Raw genomic sequence first — 18,131 nt, forward strand, 5'->3', positions numbered from 1 at the left:
ATTTGCTTTGGCTCTATTTTGCCAGGCTAGAGGCAACCTAAGCAGGAAGCCTTACTGCTGAGCATACATGTTCCCTTCCCAGGTGCTATAGTACCTGGTTAACAACGGATGGATGTCCATGTCAGCTAACTTAAATGATTGTTGCCCCATCGCCCCTCCACAGTAGAACTTCCAATTTACTCACCTGCTCAAAGCGGGAGTGGCCATGCAAGTTTCAGAGGAATCTCTGCCTCTGATCTCTCTACATTTTACCTTCCAACTTTTCCAAAACAGAATACACCCACAGGTGACAACAGTGATTACAGCCAAATGGCACAAAAGGTTAAGCGCTCCACTACTAACTGAAAAGTTGGTTGTTCAAACCCACCCAGAGGCACCTCAAAAGATAGGCATGGCGATCTGCTTCTGAAAGGTTGCAACCTTGAAAACTCTATGGAGCAATTCCACTTTGCACCCACAGGGTCACCATGAGTTGGCAACTAACAACAACAGCATGGATGGTTTCAGTTCCTTGTTTTTCCTTGCCAACATTTTCTAATCATTTTTTTTGAAATGAGCACATGTAGCTTTTATAGTAGGGAAAATATAATAAAAGGAAAACTTTGAATTTAATATGCAAGAAAAACTCCCGGATGACAAGACTGAAGTCTTGTTCATCATGGTATTCCCCACCCTCCACCCTGTGCACCCCGCATTGAGGACAGTGCCGTGCTCAGATCATTCTGAAGGAGGCATCACATTGATGGTCTGAGGTGGGCACAATCTTCACACCACAGCACATGCTCAGGAACATGAGCAGTGGGACCAGAGAGGAGGGGTCCATGACAAAGGGGGGAGGGTAGAGCTGTGGGGCAAGGAATGGAGCAGATGGACACAAGAGGACCTGCCCTCTAATATCAATGGTTTCAACTGTGTCTCTTTTATAAGAATTTTTGTTTTGACATCATTTCAGACTTACAGAAAGGTTGCCAGAACAGTACAAAGAATTTCCAGACATGCTTCATTCAGACTCCCTGTTTGTTACCGTTTTACATGTTCTTCCCACTGTATTTCAAGGGGAATCAGAGACGAGGCAAGTTAATGTCGAGGTGCTTTATTCTCCAAATTCTCCTAAAGATGTTCCCCTGGATGATAGCCTCCGGACTCCCAAGCAGTGACCTTCCTCTTGCGGAAGCTACAGACTCCTTCCCCTTCTTACCCACCCCCCCCTTTTGCCAAGATCACAGAACAGGAAGCAATGCTTGTCCAGGGATGCTGCCCACACAGAGAAACTGTAAAGGAGAAAGGGTGTCACCAGAACAGAAGGGTCATCTTCCTGAAAGAAGGAGCCTCTGCCTACCACACCGTCTGCCAGCCAGCCAGCCCTCCGGGGGAGAGCAGGTAAGTCTCTCTGTCTGTCCTAGCTGCACAAATGGTGGGTTCTTTCCTAATGCCAAGACCCTCAGGGACACCTGCCCTAGCTGTCAGAGACCTCTGGCACAGTCTTTTCAAAACTGAGGATTCCAACAGCTGAAGACAGTATAGCCAGGCCTACAAATCAGGGTCCTGTGGAGCAAGGCTCACTTCAGGACTGAGGGTTCTCAACGCCAGGGAGAGGATTTATTTTATCACAAGAGTTTGCTGCTGCTGTTGTTGTTGTTAGTTGCCATTGAGTCTGCTCTGATTCATGATAACCCCACGTACAACAGAACGAAACGTTGCCCAGTCCTGTGCGATCTTCATGATCATTGACTATTGAGGTTACTGTGTTAATCCATCTCATTGAGGCATTCCTTTATTTTCGATGACCCTCTACTTTACCAACCATGATATCCTTTTCTAGCCATTAGTCTTTCCTGATGACGTGTCCAAAGTAAGCAAATGGAAGTCTCTGTAGTCTTGCTTCTAAGGAGCGTTATGGTTGTATTTCCCTAAGACCAATTTGCTTGTTCTTCTAACAGTCCACAGTATATTTGCAAAGAGTTCAGGGCCCACAGACTAGGATGGGGATGAGGCGCAGAGCTGGGGATGGGTGGAGAGAGGCAGCTTGCCAGTCTTAAAGCCTCCCCACCAGCTGGGCTGATGCTGGGTTCCTTCCTGGGACCTGCCATGGCATCCCTATCTTCCAAGCCCCCAAGAGTGCTCCGAGAAACAGGCCGGGATGTGGCCTGGTGATAATAAGCCATGCGCCCAGATTCTGACAGCTCTCTGCTCTGGTCCCTACAGCACCTTCCCCTTCTCCACCATGAACTGGTGCATGATCATCTCGGTGCTGATCGTGGTGGTCCTAAAAGTTGTCGGAATGACCTTATTCCTGCTGCATTGTGAGTATTCGAGCAACCTCCTACCCCAGCCCCATGTGCTCTTGTTGACTCCTCAGAGAAGGCAAGGTAGCATGTAAAGGTTAATTGCTCAAATCTTTCCACCTGAGAGTCTCTGACACCCTGAGGTCAGTTGACAACGCCCTTCTCCCTTCCTGGCTCACAAAATGGACCAGGTTCCTTGCTCTGCCTTGGAGATAAAGAATGGAACACACCAAGGTCACACGACAACTAAGAACCCAAGAGACAGAAAGGGCCACATGAACCAGAGACCTACATTATCCTGAGACCAGAAGAACTAGTTGGTGCCCGGCCACAATCAATGTCTGCCCTATCAGGGAACACAACAGACAACTCTTGAGGGAGCAGGAGACCAATGGGATACAGACCCCAAATTCTCATTAAAAGACCACACCTAATGGTATGATTGCGACTAGAGGAATCCCAGAGACAATGCTCCCCAGAACTTCTGATGGCACAGGACAGGAACCATCCCCGAAGACAAATCATCAGGCATGAAAAGGACTGGTCAGTGGAGGGGAGAGAGATACTGATGAAGAGTGAGCTAATTAAATCAGGTGGACGCGGGAAAGTGTGTTGGCAACTCTTGACTGGAGGGGGGATGGGAAGATAGAGAGAGAGGGAAGATGGCAAAATTGGCACGAAACGAGAGACTGTAAGGGCTGACTCAATAGGGGGAGAGCAAGTGGGAGAAGGGAGTAAGATATATGTAAACCTACATGTGACAGACTGATTGGAATGGTAAATGTTCACTTGAAGCTTAATAAAAATGAAAAAAAAAACTCAAAAAAAAAAAAAAGAATGGAACAGACTCTGATACTTAGAAGCCTACACAAAGCTTTTGCTATGAAAGAATTAGTTGGGTAAGCTGAGCCAAAGTACTCAGAGATGGTGGTTATTGTTGACAAATTCTGAAAATAGAGTTCAAGATTGACTGGTGTTAAGGCTGAGGTAACAGCTGCATTATACTGTAACGGCATTTACCCAAGAGGGAAATTTCTCTCTCTGTACATAGAAATTAATTCATCCAAATGCTTGGAAAAAGAGGGTTCATACCATGGGATTTTACTGCAATCGCAGCCAGCCGACTCTTCCGCAGCCCAGACTCGGTGGAAAAAAAAATAAATGAGGAAGGAAGTGTGATTAGGAGACAGCGGTTGGGTAGGGGATGCTGTTCTCATTGCCCAGTCTGAAGGTGCAATTCCTGTCACTTCAGAAAGCAGGAAAGAACTATGAATCAGTGAGCCTCTGCACCACAAACCCAGCACGCCCCTGCTGACCTGAGCCGAGGAATTCAATATTTCACAGTAATAGTCACAGGGGCCGGCAGCCCCCCTGGTGACGTCTGTTTTCATGTGCCTCATGTGGCCGCCTTCCAGGCTGACCAACTACTGATTTTCTTTGCAGTCCCACAGATTTTTGGCAAAAGTAATTTCAGCTTCATCCCCACAGAGAGCTACGGAACAGGTAAAGTGCATGATGCTGACCCTCCACTACCACTTCTTATATACCTGAAAAACTCAGCATTTCTGCTCCATTTTTTGAAAGCTTTCTCAGGGCCTCCTTTCACAAGAGTTTTTTTTTTTTTTTGCTCAAAGAATCCATAAAGTTCTTCTAATTAATTCCCTTCCTTTTATAGACGTGGAAACCAAGGCCAGACTGCAGGAACGTTCTGAGCCTCAGTTTCCCTCCCAGGCATGGGAATGATTTGTGTGTAACCATTGTCATATAATGTGAAAGGACTCTGTGTGTGCTTTAGGTGAACATTTACAGAGCAAATTCATTTCTCGTTAAACAGTTAATACACATTTTGTTTTGTGACATTGGTTGCCAACCCTACAATGTGTCAACACTCTCCCCTTCTCCACCCCAGGCTCCCTGTTTCCATTCGTACAGTTTTCCTGTCCCTTCCTGCCTTCTCATCTTTGATTTGGGGCTGATGTGCCCATTTAGTCTCGTATACATGATTGAACTACCAAGCACATTCCCCACATGTGTTTTTGTTTGCCCTATTGCCATCAAGCCGATTTCAACTCATAACAACTCTATTAATAAAAAAAAAAAAAAAACCCATTGCCATAGAGTCAATTCCGACTCCTAGCAACCCTATAGGACAGTGTAGAACTGCCCCATAGGATTTCCAAAGAGTGGCTGGTGTAGACCTGTCTAATCTTTGGCTGAAGGGTGAACCTCAGGAGTGACTTCAGTATTGAGTTAAAAGTGTGTCCAGGGGCCACACTCTTGGGTTTTTTCAGTCTCTGTCTGACCAGCAAGTCTGTTTTGTTTTGTTTGTGAATTTGAATTTTGTTCTACATTTTTCTCCCACTCTGTCTGGGACCCTGTATTGTGTTCCCTGTAAGAGTAGTTGGTGGTAGTAGCTGGGCACCATTTAGTTGTTCTGGGCTCAGTCTAGCAGAGGTTGAGGTACTTGTGGTCCGTTAGTCCTTTGGAATAATCTTTCCCTTGTGTCTTTGGTTTTCCTCATTCTCCTTTGCTCCAGCCAGGATGGAACTAGTAGATGTATCTTAGAAGGCCACTTGAAGGCTTTTAAGACCCCAGACGCTACTCACCACAGTGAGATATAGAACAATTTCTTTATAAAAAATCAGCCACTGCGTAAAGATGAGAGAAGAGCCCATGATTGGCCTGTCAGGAATATGAGTGCTCCCATAGGTACTGGGACCCCAGAAATAGGATGCTGTGTGGGTGTCAGGGCGGAAGTGCTCCAAACAGCTCTTTGGGAAAACAATGCCAAACGGTGTGTCTTTAGGCAAGAAGCAAGAGGGTTTCCCTCTGATGCTGAATTCTGCCATTATTCTTCCTTTCTTCTGTTTTGTTTTGGGTTTTTTTCCTCAGCATTTCACACCTATTACCACATCCAAGGAGTCCTGGTGGCGCGGTGGTTAAGAGCTCAGCTGCTAGCCAAAAGGTCAGCAGTTCAAATGCACCAGCCACTCCTTGGAAATCCTATGGGGAAGTTCTACTCTGTGCTATAGGGTTGCTATGGGTCGAAATCAACTGACTGGCAATGGGGTTTTTTTTGTTTGTTTATTTGTTTTTTAACGCATTCCCAAAGGACAAGAAATAGGCCCCAGGTATGGTGAGGCACATAATGGTGGTAGGGAGATGGGAGGATCAGAGAAGGAAGGTGGCTGAAGATCCTAGCACAGAGAGGCAGAGCTCACTGCTGCCACAACTAGTCGCAGGCTGCTGGGAGGTTCGAGCGCTGTGCTCCCCACGCAGCCACCTCCAGCTTCGCCTCTCTTCTCAGTCCCACAGACGGTCACTGCCAGCTTCACCCCCACAGGGAGCTCCGGAACAGGCAAAGTGCATGGTTCTAACCTCCGCGCCCCCAGTTCTTATGTGCCGAATCCTCAGAGGCTCCCACTGCCCCTTTTCCCACAGAATTGCTTTGCTCAAAGGGGCCCCCAGACTTCAAATTCATTCCCTTTGTGTTACAGACAGGGAAACTGAGGCCAGATGGCGCAAAATTTCTGAGCCTCGGAGTTCATCTTGGGTTGAGGTTGATTTCTGTAAATGCAAAGGAGCCCTGGTAGCTCAACGGTTAAGTGCTTGGCTGCTAACTAAAAGGTTGGCAGTTCAAGTCCATCCAGTGTCTCTGAGGGAAAAAGACCTGGCCATCTGCTTCCATAAAGATTACAGCCTAGAAAACACTATACGGCAGCGGTCCCACCCCAACCACTAACTTCTTTTTTTTTTTTTTTCGTGACTATGGGGTTTATCAGGGAAGTAACAGTTTACAGTTCAGGCTCAGGAACACTCAAGAATACAGGCCTTCCATCAAGACTGCCTCTTCCCAGCCATACTTGCAGGTACACCTCTCCCAGGCCCTCAGTCTCTGCCCAAAGACGCTCAACTTTCTCTCTCCATGTGCTGGGAAGCCCAATGTGCCGTCTCCTGTGGGTCTCCCCTGGCAGTCTCTCCTGCCAGTCCTTCCTACCTTGGCAGGTGGGCTCTTCTCCTTCCCACCACTGGGGTGGCTCATTTCAAGCCTAGCAGGATGGTAAAACTGATCATTCCCTTTGGTGGGCCACAATTACCCTATCACACAGTCCCCCCGCCCCCGCCCCGCCCCGATCACCTGGGTGGGAGTTACAAGACCACGGCATGAAAGGCCACACAAAAGCAATCCATTACACTGTAATATATTAAGGGACAACACTGGCTAACTCTTATGGATCATTTACTGTGCACCAGGCACTGTTCTAAGCACTTTCATCTATTATTTAAACTGTGTTTAAGACGTGAGGTAAAATCCTATTTTGCAGATAAGGGAATGGAAGCACAAAGACGTTAAGTAACTTGCCCAATATCACACAGCTAGTATAACTTCTCATGCTCTCTCTTCTCCGGTGTTTCTAGTCTGCCCCGCTGGGTGGGATCTGCATCAAGGGAAATGCTTCCTCTTGTCCATCTTTGAATCACCTTGGAACAAAAGCAGGAGCTTTTGTAAAGAAGAAGGATCTACCCTGGCAATAGTCAACACCCCAGAGAAGCTGGTGAGAGTATGGGGGGGTCGGGAGCACAGCCCATCCTGCAGCAGCTGCTGTCGGGGGAGATGGTAGGATGATGGGGATGTGGGAAAGGACAGCTGAGGCCCCTCGTTCTGAGCCTGGGGTGCAGACTTTCCTCATTAGAGTGGGGTGTGTTTCTCGGGTCCAGCTGAGCCACAGAAATCTGCTCTTGGTGGCCTTTCCCGTCAGGCACGGCATGGGCTAGCGTTCTGGGTATGGTCCAACACATGCAGGGATGACCCAATGAGCTGCTGTGTGTAACAGTTGTTCAAAAACTACAGAACAGTCCATGGATGTGAAATGTCAATGTCTGCCTAGTAAATGAAGGAAGATGTGAACTAACAAATTGTTGTTGTTGTTGTTGTTAGGTGCCGTTGAGTCAGTTCCAACACATTAGCAACCCTATGTACAACAAAACAAAAATTAGTAATATGAAAAACAGAGAAGTCATAGAACTGGGATTGCAGTTTATGATAATGATAACAAAAATACCTAACACTATGCACAGAGCTTAAATTTATCATCTTCTTTTTTCCTCATAACCTCTGAGAAGGAGGTATTATCAGCCACATTTTATATATGAGGAAATTAGGGCACGGAAAATAATTTGACCAAGGTCATACTACTATAAAGTGACAGAACATGAAATTGAATTCAAATCTACCTGCCCAAAATGCATACTCTTAACTAAGCTTACTTATAGTCATCTCTCCTGCAAACCCTTAACATTTGCTGAGTGTCAGGCACTGTGCTAGATACCCTATTACTTGCTTCTCTCCTTCCATCCCCCAGCCCCTCCTCTAAAAGTCTTCTGATATAGAAGAACTTGGAAGAGGATCTTCCTCACCGAATCTTGGTACTTAGCTTTCCAACACAGGACAAGGGTCCGGATAGATGCTACAGATGCTCTAGGCTTAAGAGCCCAGGGGGGTAGGAAAAATGTCCTACAGTAGAAGACCAGGACCCAGACGGGAGGAGAAAAGGGAAAGGAAGGGGAAAAGAGGGGTAGAGGGAAATCAGACAGGAAGAGGATGTCATCCTTAAGTTTTGGTGCATCCCAGTCCCATCCTTGGCTTTCTCCACCTCTTAAACTCCCTGCTTGCCCCAGGAAAAGCTCATCACATTGGTGGTTTGCTGATGACACTGAAGTCTGTATCCCCAGCTCAGCCTTCTTCTCTAGATCATACAGTACATCAAGTCTCATCTTGATGTTTCAAAAGCACCACTAACTCAACATGTTCAAAACCAAGTCAGTTATGTTTGACTGGCCCACCTACTCCTCCTCTTGTATGCTCAATCTGGGTGAGTAGTCCTATCCCTCAAGACAGAAGCTCAGTTTTCTAGGATTTCACCTTCTTCTTAACTTCCTAAATAGGCTACTAACCAAGTCCTGTCCTCTCGGTCCCCACAGTCATTAGTTCAGCTTGCAATTGGATACTTTTAGAATTCCTCTAGCTCACCTCTTAACCCCCAGTCGTGTTCCTTTCTGGCCTGCCTTCCACAGAACTAACATAATAACATCTCTGAGACTTTAAACGGTCTCTGCTGTTTTCCAAATTAGATGGGTTAATGTCCAGTTTTCCTAGCATGGCATATAGACTTTGCACAGTCCAGCCTCTGACTTCTCTCCAACCTCATCTCTCAACACACCTCAGGTCCACCTCTGCACCTACCAGACTGAACATCTCATAGTTCCCAAACACTCCAGACTGCTCCACATGTGGCTTCCAAAGCCCCCTCTTCTAGGAAGCCCAATCCTGACCCACACCCTGTCTACCGTTCACCTGATAAAGAGTTAGCTATCTCCCAAAATTCAGCTCAAGTACCACCTCGTCTATGATCTTTCAGAAAACCCCAAATCCACATAGAATCGGTCATTCCCTCTTTGTGCCTGGGCCAGATGTTTCTTACCACCATGCCTGTGACATCTTAGAATGCCAGTTAACCACCTGTCTTCTCCTGTTAGACTCACAGTTCTCAAACTTGTTGGCGTCACTGATTTTTTTAAAAAGTGTGATGAAGCTGTGTACCTCTTCCCAGAAACATAACATAAACACAATATTTTGAGTCAAATTTCAGGGGCTTCACAGGTTTCCTTGAAAACCATCCATGGCTTCCAGTAGACAGTCAAGGATTAAGAACCCTTGTGTTAGACAATGAGCCAACAATTTTTTTTTTAAAAGACCAGATAGTAAATATTGTAGGCTTTGCCTCTAACCACATAGTCTCCATCATAACTACTCAAGTCTGTCGTTTTAGCTCGAAGGCAGCCACAGACAATATGTAAACAAATGAGTGCGGCTGTGTTCCAATAAAATTTTATTTTTAAAAACAGGCTGCAGTCTAGATTTGGCGCCTTGGCTATACTTTGCCAAGACTTGTTAGACTCTAATTTCTTTGAGGAGGAATAGGCCTGTTTCCATGTCCCCAGCCTTGCACAATGCCTGACACATGATAAACACTCAAAAATTTTTGTTAAGTGAGTAAATTCAGCAATTAATTTTAAAAATTAAGAAAATGAGATATTTCAGGGAAAGAGAGTTTTGAAGAAGAAGGAACTAAGGCAGTAGTCTAGAGGGTGAAGAGAATAAGACTTGGATGCTCACTGATCGTGGGAGGTATGTGAAGAGGACAGGAAGGAGTCCAGGGAACTCTCAGATTTCTGGCTTGGTGATCTGTGATTCATTAACTTAATACACAAAAGAAGATGCCTTGGGCTAGTATCAGTTTAGCAAATACCCAATACTTGGTTATTTCTCCTTGGATTATCTGCTTTGGCACCACACTTTTAAAATTCCGAAGCTATGTCCCCTTGCTAAGTACTCAGGGAACATGAGCACAATTTACTATTGCCTGACCCACCCTCGTTTGGTAGGTAGAATTTCTGGCAATGAAAACAATCCTATGCAGAGAGGCATGCAAAATTAAAAGGATTTACTTGAAAACCTGGTTTAGATGGCACAGTGTCCCTTCCCCTTCATCTCAAAGTGTGGTACTCAGAGAGCGGCAGCATCACCTGGAAGTTGTTAGATGCATTAAGTTCTTGGTTCCTACACCAGACCTACTGACCCAGAAGCCCAGAAGTCCCTGTCTTAGCAAGCCTTCCAGGTGGTCCTGATGCTCTCTTGAGTCTAAGAGCCACTTTTCGGGGGTTGATGGTGAGTGCCAGGGCCAGCCAGCCCCATAGCCCTACCAGCATTCTTGATTCCCAGAATCAGATGCAGTCACAGGCCTGTTGGCACAAGGGAGGCAGCTGTAAAGAACTTGTTGTCAAACTGGTTTTTGTTTTTAATATCTAGAAGTTTCTCCAGGACATAGCTGGTGCTGAGATGTACTTCATTGGCTTAACATACCAGCCTGCAGAGAAAAGATGGCGATGGATCAACAACTACGAGTTCAACGGCAAGTACGTGAACACCCCACATTCCCTGGGCACCTCGGTTTGCCCCGACAGACCAGACCTGAGGTTCAGCGGGTTTGTCTGGCACAGCACAAAGCTGGGATGTGGGTCTTTGTTCTATGTGTCTCTTTTCTTCCAGAGTATCTGTCTTAGTTGCTAGTGCTGCTATAACAACAACAAAAAAAAAAAAAAAAAAACAGAAAAAGAACAGATACATATTTTCTCACAGTTCAGAAGACTAGAAGTCCAAATTCAGGGCACTAGTTCTAGGGGAAGGCCCTTATTTATTCCTTTCAGCTCTAATAGCTACTGGCAATCTTTAGCGTTACCACATTTGTAGATTCATCTGCCTCCATCTTCACACGGTGTCTCCCCTTATATGTGTCTGTTTTCTCTTTTTATAAAACTACTCAGAAGGGCTTAGGTTTAGAACCACCCCACTCTGGTATGACATAACATAACAAAAGGAAAAACCCCATTTCCAAACAGGATCACATCCACAGGTACAGGGTTTGGGACTTCAGCATAACTTTTGGGGGGACATAATTCCATCTATAGCACCATCTATTTCTGGAGACACAATTTTTGTAATTATTATGGAAAACATCAAACATTCGTAAGTAGGGAGAAGAGTATTCATATAATGGAACATTTTGTCCAAATCAGGATCCGAGCAAATCTATCCACAGAGCATCCGGTTGGTACATCTCACAGGTCTCTTTTAACCCATAGATCACACTTGATTACTGCATTCCTAGAGGTTTCCTCAGCAATGGCTTCTTTATCTAAAGAAAGGTTATAACAAACTTGTCTATGCCTTAAAGCCATGAACTTCCAACTCCCAAATGCTGTCTCCTATGAATGATTCCATAGTTGGTGGAGAACACAACATTCCAGGGCTTATATGAGAATGTTGAGTCTGACAGAGAGCAAGTCAGTTCTCTAACTTCTAACTGGCTTTCCCCAAACCAAACCAAACTCGTTGTCTTCAAGTGGATTCCAACTCAAAGCAACCCTATAGGACAGAGTGGAACTGCCCCATAGAGTTTCCAAGGAGCACTTGGTGTATTCGAACTGCTGACCTTTTGGTTAGCAGCCCTAGCACTTAACCACTATGCCACCAGGGTTTCCAGGGCTTCCCCAAAGAGGGGAGGAAATTAGCATTCATACATGTCTAGAAAAGACCAAGTACCATGGTAAACACTTTACACATTGTCCTCATGAAGTCATTGAACCAACACTTCAATCTGATATTTAAACAAATAAAATTCATTGAAGGAATGAACCACCGGAGAGCACGCATTCAGTTTGTCTGTAGAGGTATGCTCTGTCTTACAGGCAAAACAAAGAGATATTTAACAAATAGAGTGAGTGGAGATAACAACTTCACATCAAAGCAACGGTGGGAAAGGAGGAGGTATTACAAGGGTGACAGTTAACTATAAAACTTTCTTTATATCAGTTTCTAGTCTAACATAAACCTCTCATACTTGATTCATTTTAACTAAGGCCATGTTTCTTAAATGAAAAGTATAAACAATTTTGACATGCAGGTTTAGCAATATAGAAGGTAGTAATACAATTGCAGCTGGGCCAACTTAATTAGAATCTTTGACCATTAGTTTAAAAAAAAAAAAACAAACCCAGTGCCATCTAGTCGAGTCGATTCTGACTTATAGCGACCCTATAGGACAGAGTAGAACTGCCCCATAAGGTTTCCAAGGAGCGCCTGACGAATTTGAACTGCCGACCCTTTGGTTAGCAGCTGTAGCACTTAACCACTACACCACCAGGTTTCCGACCAATAGTTAGGAAACTGTAAATAAACTCTGCTTATTTAACTGAGAGAAAAGAGATAATGCCTAGGTGCTTGCTGGGGAACTTCTTTAAGGCAGTTAAAACAGTATGTTTACATATAGGCTCTAATTTATCTTAACAATTCAATGAAGCTTTTTCTAAGGCCAGTTGTAGGAACACTCTTAACATAAACATGACTGAGCTTTGTTTTTAAAACAGCAAACTTTAATGGAAGCCTAATCATTACGAGAAGCTCTAGTGGCAAAGTGGTTAAGAGCGCAGACTGCTAACCAAATGTCAGCAGTTCAAACTCTATGGGGCAGTTCTACTCTTCCTATAGGGTTGGCTATGAGTTGGAATCTACTCAACAGCACACACAATAACAGCAAAGGTTATGAGGAACGTAGAAGTAAAGCTCTCAGTTTAATTTCTGAATGGAGTGCTTAATTTTAGTTCTGAAATCTCCCCAGTTAGACCTATGGCACCTCAAATTTTTAGAGTTCTCCACACGCATTATATTTCCTGCAGTATTCATGAGGGTGGTCTCATCAGATCACCAAAAAAAAAAAAGAGCTCTCATCAGCCTTCATTTAACAGATGGTAGAATTGAGAAACGGAGATGTTTAGAAGTGTGCTGAGTATCCCCAAACTGGGAGATGGTAGAGCCACAATTTGATCCCTCATCCACTTGACTCCAAAGCTCATGGTCTTTCCATGAAACCACATCCTTTCCTGTCAGAGTGTGAGAGGCTGAATGACAGATAAAAGGATGACCATTACCATCACCAGGTCATGTCTAAAGACAGCTGGTACTTAGGACAAGAGGAGGAATCTCTTCCCTCTCCTTTCTGTCCTCCTGCTGTAAACTCAGTACATACTCTAGTGTCTACAACATTGTTTCTGGGAGAAAGGAGGACGCTCATGAGATGTTCTTGACCAAACACAAGAGTGAATTAATCCAACACTCTGAATCCACAGAAGCTCATGGGGGCAGCTGAGGGCAGCAGAGGGTCCTGAGTGGGAAAAAAGGCTGGTTCCAAGGATGAGAGCATGGACCTGGTCAGCCGCCCACGCCTCCCTCACACTCCTCTGAGACCCGCACTCTGGACCCAGTGGGGCCTTAACCGTGCCTTCTTTCTCACTAGTGTCACCAACTACCGCCAGAATTTCAACTGTGCGACCATAGGCCTAACAAAGACATTCGATGCAGCGTTCTGCGACATCAACCACCGCTGGATCTGCGAGAAGAATGCCAAATGACCACAGTCCCCGTGGTGTCTGACGAGATCACCAAATACATTCAGGGAGGCAGCAGAAAGAATATTTACAACTAGTCCAGGAAATGCAGAGCATCAGACCACTGCGCCAGTCACCCACAGGCTACTGCCCAGCTCCCTCGTAGACCCCAGAGCTCAGGCATCCCTCCACAAACACACTCACATGATACACCTGGGCTAAATCCCTGTTCTGTCCAGCAGTTCCCAAGACCCCTTCCTGTGAGAGTTTTACCTGTGGCCCACTTTAGATCCACAAGGCTGTCTGGTCAATGACCTCTTTGCCATCTGTCAATGGTAGAGGTCCCTGTCTATTTGGGGGCATGAGCTTCTAGGCTCTGCTTTGGGGCTAGGTGATAGCCTTCTCAGGAAAAGAGTCAGTTTTATGGAGACAACTCATGTGCTATGGAAACTAATCTGTTTCTAGAGAACTTGGCATTGCTGACTGACCAGCAGGCAGAGTTTAGCCTGTGGCCAGGGTTTGCTTTATCATCGCTGTGACCACACCATGAGGGAGAAACTGCAGACAGCTCAGGTGTGAAGGTTATTTAGAGAGCCTCATTGGTGGAAGAGGATAAACTCAGCTTCTGTGACCCCACCCCTGTTCCCAAGAGACCCCTGTCCACGTGAGTCCCTGGGTGGGACAGCAGAGGCCTCCTCAGTCTGAAGCAAGGCCAGGCCTAGTGAAGGGCACCTGGAGCAGAGCCTGGCGCAGGGAAAGCATTGCTCATGGGGATGGAGAGGGGTCTGCTTAGAACAGGACTCTGCCCAGAGGTCCCTCGGAAGATGATCAGGCAGCCAAGTGCCCAGAAAAACTGGCTGTCTGCTCTTCAGCAAAGCCCTGAAGAGACACTTGAGCTGAATATAGCTCCTGTGCAACCATAATTTGAATAAGCAGATTCCCTTTGCTCTGCAGGTTTGATGACCTGACCATGTTGTGTTGAGTATATTTTAAGAATTTGGGAGAGACACTTGGGCCCCACAGATCACAACACAGTCCTCCCTTCAGTTCTAGAGAGACTCCTGCTGCCGGGGATAGCCTATTGATCCGAAGGCCCAAGCCTTGAACCGGTTGGCATCCCACTGACCCAGACTGGTCCAGCTGACCCAAGAGGAAGTATTGGGTGAAGCAAGGAGAGGCAGAAAGTGGAAGGGGGACACGAGAGACAAATGGAAGCCATGTGAGGGAGGGAACGGGGAATTCATTTGGTCATCCTCAAAGAAAGGCAGAAGGCAGGTAAAAAGTTTTGAGGCCCTGACTCTTCTCCACACTCCTGACACAACCTTAGCCACCCACTCCTCCATGCATAGAAAGGAGACATGGGCAGCCTTGTGCATTTGGAGCAATAAGAACTAAACCACCATGGAAGGCTGTATAAAATCAACGGGAATCATAGTCACCTACATAAGCTGCTTGCCATTTGTGTCTAATAATGTACCCCAATAACAACTGTGCATATCATTACATGTATATCACACTAAATTGCCGTGGTTTCATTTTTATTGCAACAGAAAGCTCTGTTTCTATATTTCTAAGTTTCATAGTTTTGGGTTCCTTAGCACAGCCACTTGCAATTAAAAAAAATGAGATAATACATCAGGTGTACAGCTTGCTTGAAGGAAGTTACTGGAAATAATCTGTGTTGTAGGGGGTGGATGTTGAAATTAGAATATTAGTGCCCTGTGGAGATGTGCGTTCTCTGATTGGGCCAGCAAAGAATAAGAACCAGAGCTAAGGAAAGAGAGGCTGAGACTGTGGTAGAGAGAAGAATAAACAGAATTCCAAACAAGAGCAAGCCCCAGAATTCAGACAACACAGAGGGAACTGCAATCCTCCTGCTTCTAGAAGGGAGAACTCTAGCTGGCACATTTCCTGATTTATGACAGAATAATTGCAACTTTTTACAGTCAGAAAATGAGCCACAGCCTCAGCCCATGGTCTCTCTCTCAATTTCTGGTACAAAGAATTGAATTAATCATAATCTTTCATTCATGAAACACTCCCATAATTTGTACGTGCATGGTCCTCTTTTAGGTATTTGCTTTGTTGTTCATTTAACTATAAAAATGTCATAAGCACCATCAGCGATCTCCCAAGTAGACAGCCTGAAAGTCCCCTAAGATGAGGAGGTGTGTCTATACAGGTCTAAGTTCATTACTGGGGGAGTTGTGGGATCCTTAGAAGAGTAGGTCAATGTGGTCCTTGTTAGGCAGCAGTGGTACAATTTAAAAAGAAAACAATGGAATGTTAATAAACCATTGGGTTTGAGTTCTAACATTGCTACTAATTATGCTTCCTTCATGAGTCTGTACAGATTCCTTACCCTTTTCGTGCCTTAGTTTCTTTACCTATAAAATGGGGCAGTCATACACACCTCACAAAAATGTTGTATGCATTGTACAGAAGATGTTGTATATAAATTTAAAGAAGATCATCTCTCTGTGCCTTAGTGGCAATAAACAATAGGGGGAGCACTTTGTAGAAGGTCTGAAGTTGAGGTCTTCAACCAGCATGTGACCATGCATTTTGTTGGAAGCTGAATTTAGACAAGCCACATAACTTCTTAGAAGTTTACATACCTATACTATGGGAATTGGGTTACTACGGGAATGAAAATCAGCCCACGTCAAGGAAGGGTGCCTAAAAAATTCTACTTTTCACAGCTCTGGAGTATGTACACATTACCCTACTCTCTGTGTGAGTAACTAGTCTCATGACCAAAGTCGCTGACCACTGTCCTCAGAAGTTTACAGATCATCCCTGGATTCATGATTGAAAGCATTAGCTATAGGTCAACTCCAACTCATGGTGAACCCATGTGTATCAGAGTAGAACCGGGCTCCATAAGGCTTTTAATGGCTGAGTTTTCATAAGTAGATCACCTGGCCCTGTTTCTGGAGCACCTCTGTGTGGATATGAATCTCCAATCTTTCGTGTTAACCATTGCACCATCCAGCGACTCCTTAGCTACAGGTTGCCTTTGCTTATTTTGCCTACTGTTGCCAGCTCACCCCCAGAAGCCCTGTCCTCTGGGGATCTTTGCCTTTTTGGTTAGCCCTGCTTCACTTCTTGAGTCTCAGCACAGACTGAATAATAGTGCAGTAATACTCTTAAAAAAAAAAAATAGCACCCCTCAATTCCACCCTCACCTCTGACAGACTGGAATTCAGCATTCAGTAGCCCAAGCCCCTGTAATGGGTCTCATGATCCCTCAGGCCATCTTCACTGCCAGCTCGTGGGTCTGGGGCAGCAGAAGTGTCTAATTATCTCTCAAGCCACAACCCATGGTCTCTCTCTCAATTTCTGTTGCAAAGAATTGAATTAATCATAATCTTTCATTCATGAAACACTCCTATAATTGGCACATGCATGGTCCTCTTTTATGTACTTTTTTGTTGTTTATTTAACTACAAAAATGTCATAATCACCATGAAACCACCCAACATGGAAACAAGAATTTTTATAATAAAATATCTACCTGTGAGGTCTCCTATACCCAGCTCAGGTAACCACCATCCTGAATCCTGTGTTCATCATTCAATTGCTTTTCTTTTTATTCAGTTTCATCTCATTGTTGTGTATATATTATTTTTCTCTTTATAAACAGGTATTTTGCTACAAGGAATCTTTTGGAACCTCCTCTTTTTCACTTAATATTATAAGATGCATCCATATTGTTGATGTTCATTCATTTTGACTACTGCATAATATTCCATTATGTGACTAAATCATGACTATTCCTGTTGATGTGCAATTGGGTTGCTGACAGGTCTTTGCTAATGTGAAGAGTGCTATCATGAGCATTTTTCAGAAGTTCATATGCAGGAGTTCTTGACAGGGAAGAACTCTAACAGGCAATTTTTGCTCCAGGGCTCTGGGGTGGGTTGGTTGGATCTTTGTCGCTCCTGCCAATTCTGTCTCCCCTCATTCCTTTCACAAATATTGATTCCTGATACATATCTGGTACCCCAAACTGTGTCTCAGCATCTGCTTCCAGAGAGCCCAGCCTGTGACACTAATGCTTCACCTTTGATCTGAACCTCATTTCTTTCTAGCACCTTGGAAATCACAGCAATCATCATGGCAAAGGTTATCACCACCCCCAGGATCCTTACTGCCACCTGACCAGTGAAGCAGCCAGGTCCAGAATCCCATCCTGAGAAACTGCTTTCTAGGTCTACACCAGAACAGAGTCTTAAATAAGGGCTTATGTGCAGGCAGTGTGTGGAAACGACCCTAAAGAATCAGACTGGTGACTGGAAAGAGTAAAACAGAGAAAGTCATAAAGGGTAAATTATTAATCTGGCCACTGTAGTTGAAAATTGGGGTCCAATCCTCCCTGAAGGACCGTATACAAAGTATCTCAGAACTGTCCACCTAATGAATGAGAGAGGAGAGCATTTATACACCAGCTCCCATTCCCCACTGACCAGAGACTACAGCTAGTACATTCATCCTGTTGTACCTACTACGCTTGCACATATGCGAGCGCTAAGCATGTTCCTGCAGGTACCCCCACCACAGCATAAAAGAAGCCATGAAGTAGAAAGGGAGAGATACAGCTGGGGCATGTCATGCAAATCTTGTTGCTGCAGCAATAGTTGGGGTAACAGGCAGAGCACAATGACATGAGGTGGACAAAAGGGGTGTCCAATACACAGAGGAAGTTACACAACTCATTTTCTAAGCCCAGCATTATTGCACTGAATGTAAAATTGGACAATAATACTCAGAAAAGAAAAGAAAAAGAATATACTTATTTCACTTAGCTAAAAGTATAAATACAACATTAGCCAATGCAAT

At 44.9% G+C, this 18,131-nt stretch overlaps 1 protein-coding gene across 2 annotated transcripts; it reads left to right on the forward strand.

Moving 5' to 3' along the window:
- The first annotated feature begins 841 nt into the window (after window positions 1-841).
- CLEC5A (C-type lectin domain containing 5A) lies at window positions 842-14,810 on the forward strand. Of its 2 annotated transcripts, XM_064289624.1 has the most exons (6): window positions 842-1,380; window positions 2,206-2,303; window positions 3,729-3,788; window positions 6,705-6,841; window positions 10,156-10,262; window positions 13,199-14,810. In XM_064289624.1, the coding sequence occupies exons 1-6, from the start codon at window positions 1,238-1,240 to the stop codon at window positions 13,311-13,313; spliced, it is 660 nt and encodes a 219-aa protein (XP_064145694.1). In that variant the 5' UTR covers window positions 842-1,237; the 3' UTR covers window positions 13,314-14,810. The 2 variants fall into 2 exon arrangements, with proteins under 2 accessions (XP_064145694.1, XP_064145695.1); XM_064289625.1 differs by lacking the exon at window positions 3,729-3,788 and having other exon boundaries at window positions 845-1,380.
- The last annotated feature ends 3,321 nt before the right edge of the window (window positions 14,811-18,131 follow it).

Source organism: Loxodonta africana, chromosome 8 (genome assembly GCF_030014295.1).
Source record: "Loxodonta africana isolate mLoxAfr1 chromosome 8, mLoxAfr1.hap2, whole genome shotgun sequence".
Lineage (NCBI taxonomy): Eukaryota > Metazoa > Chordata > Mammalia > Proboscidea > Elephantidae > Loxodonta > Loxodonta africana.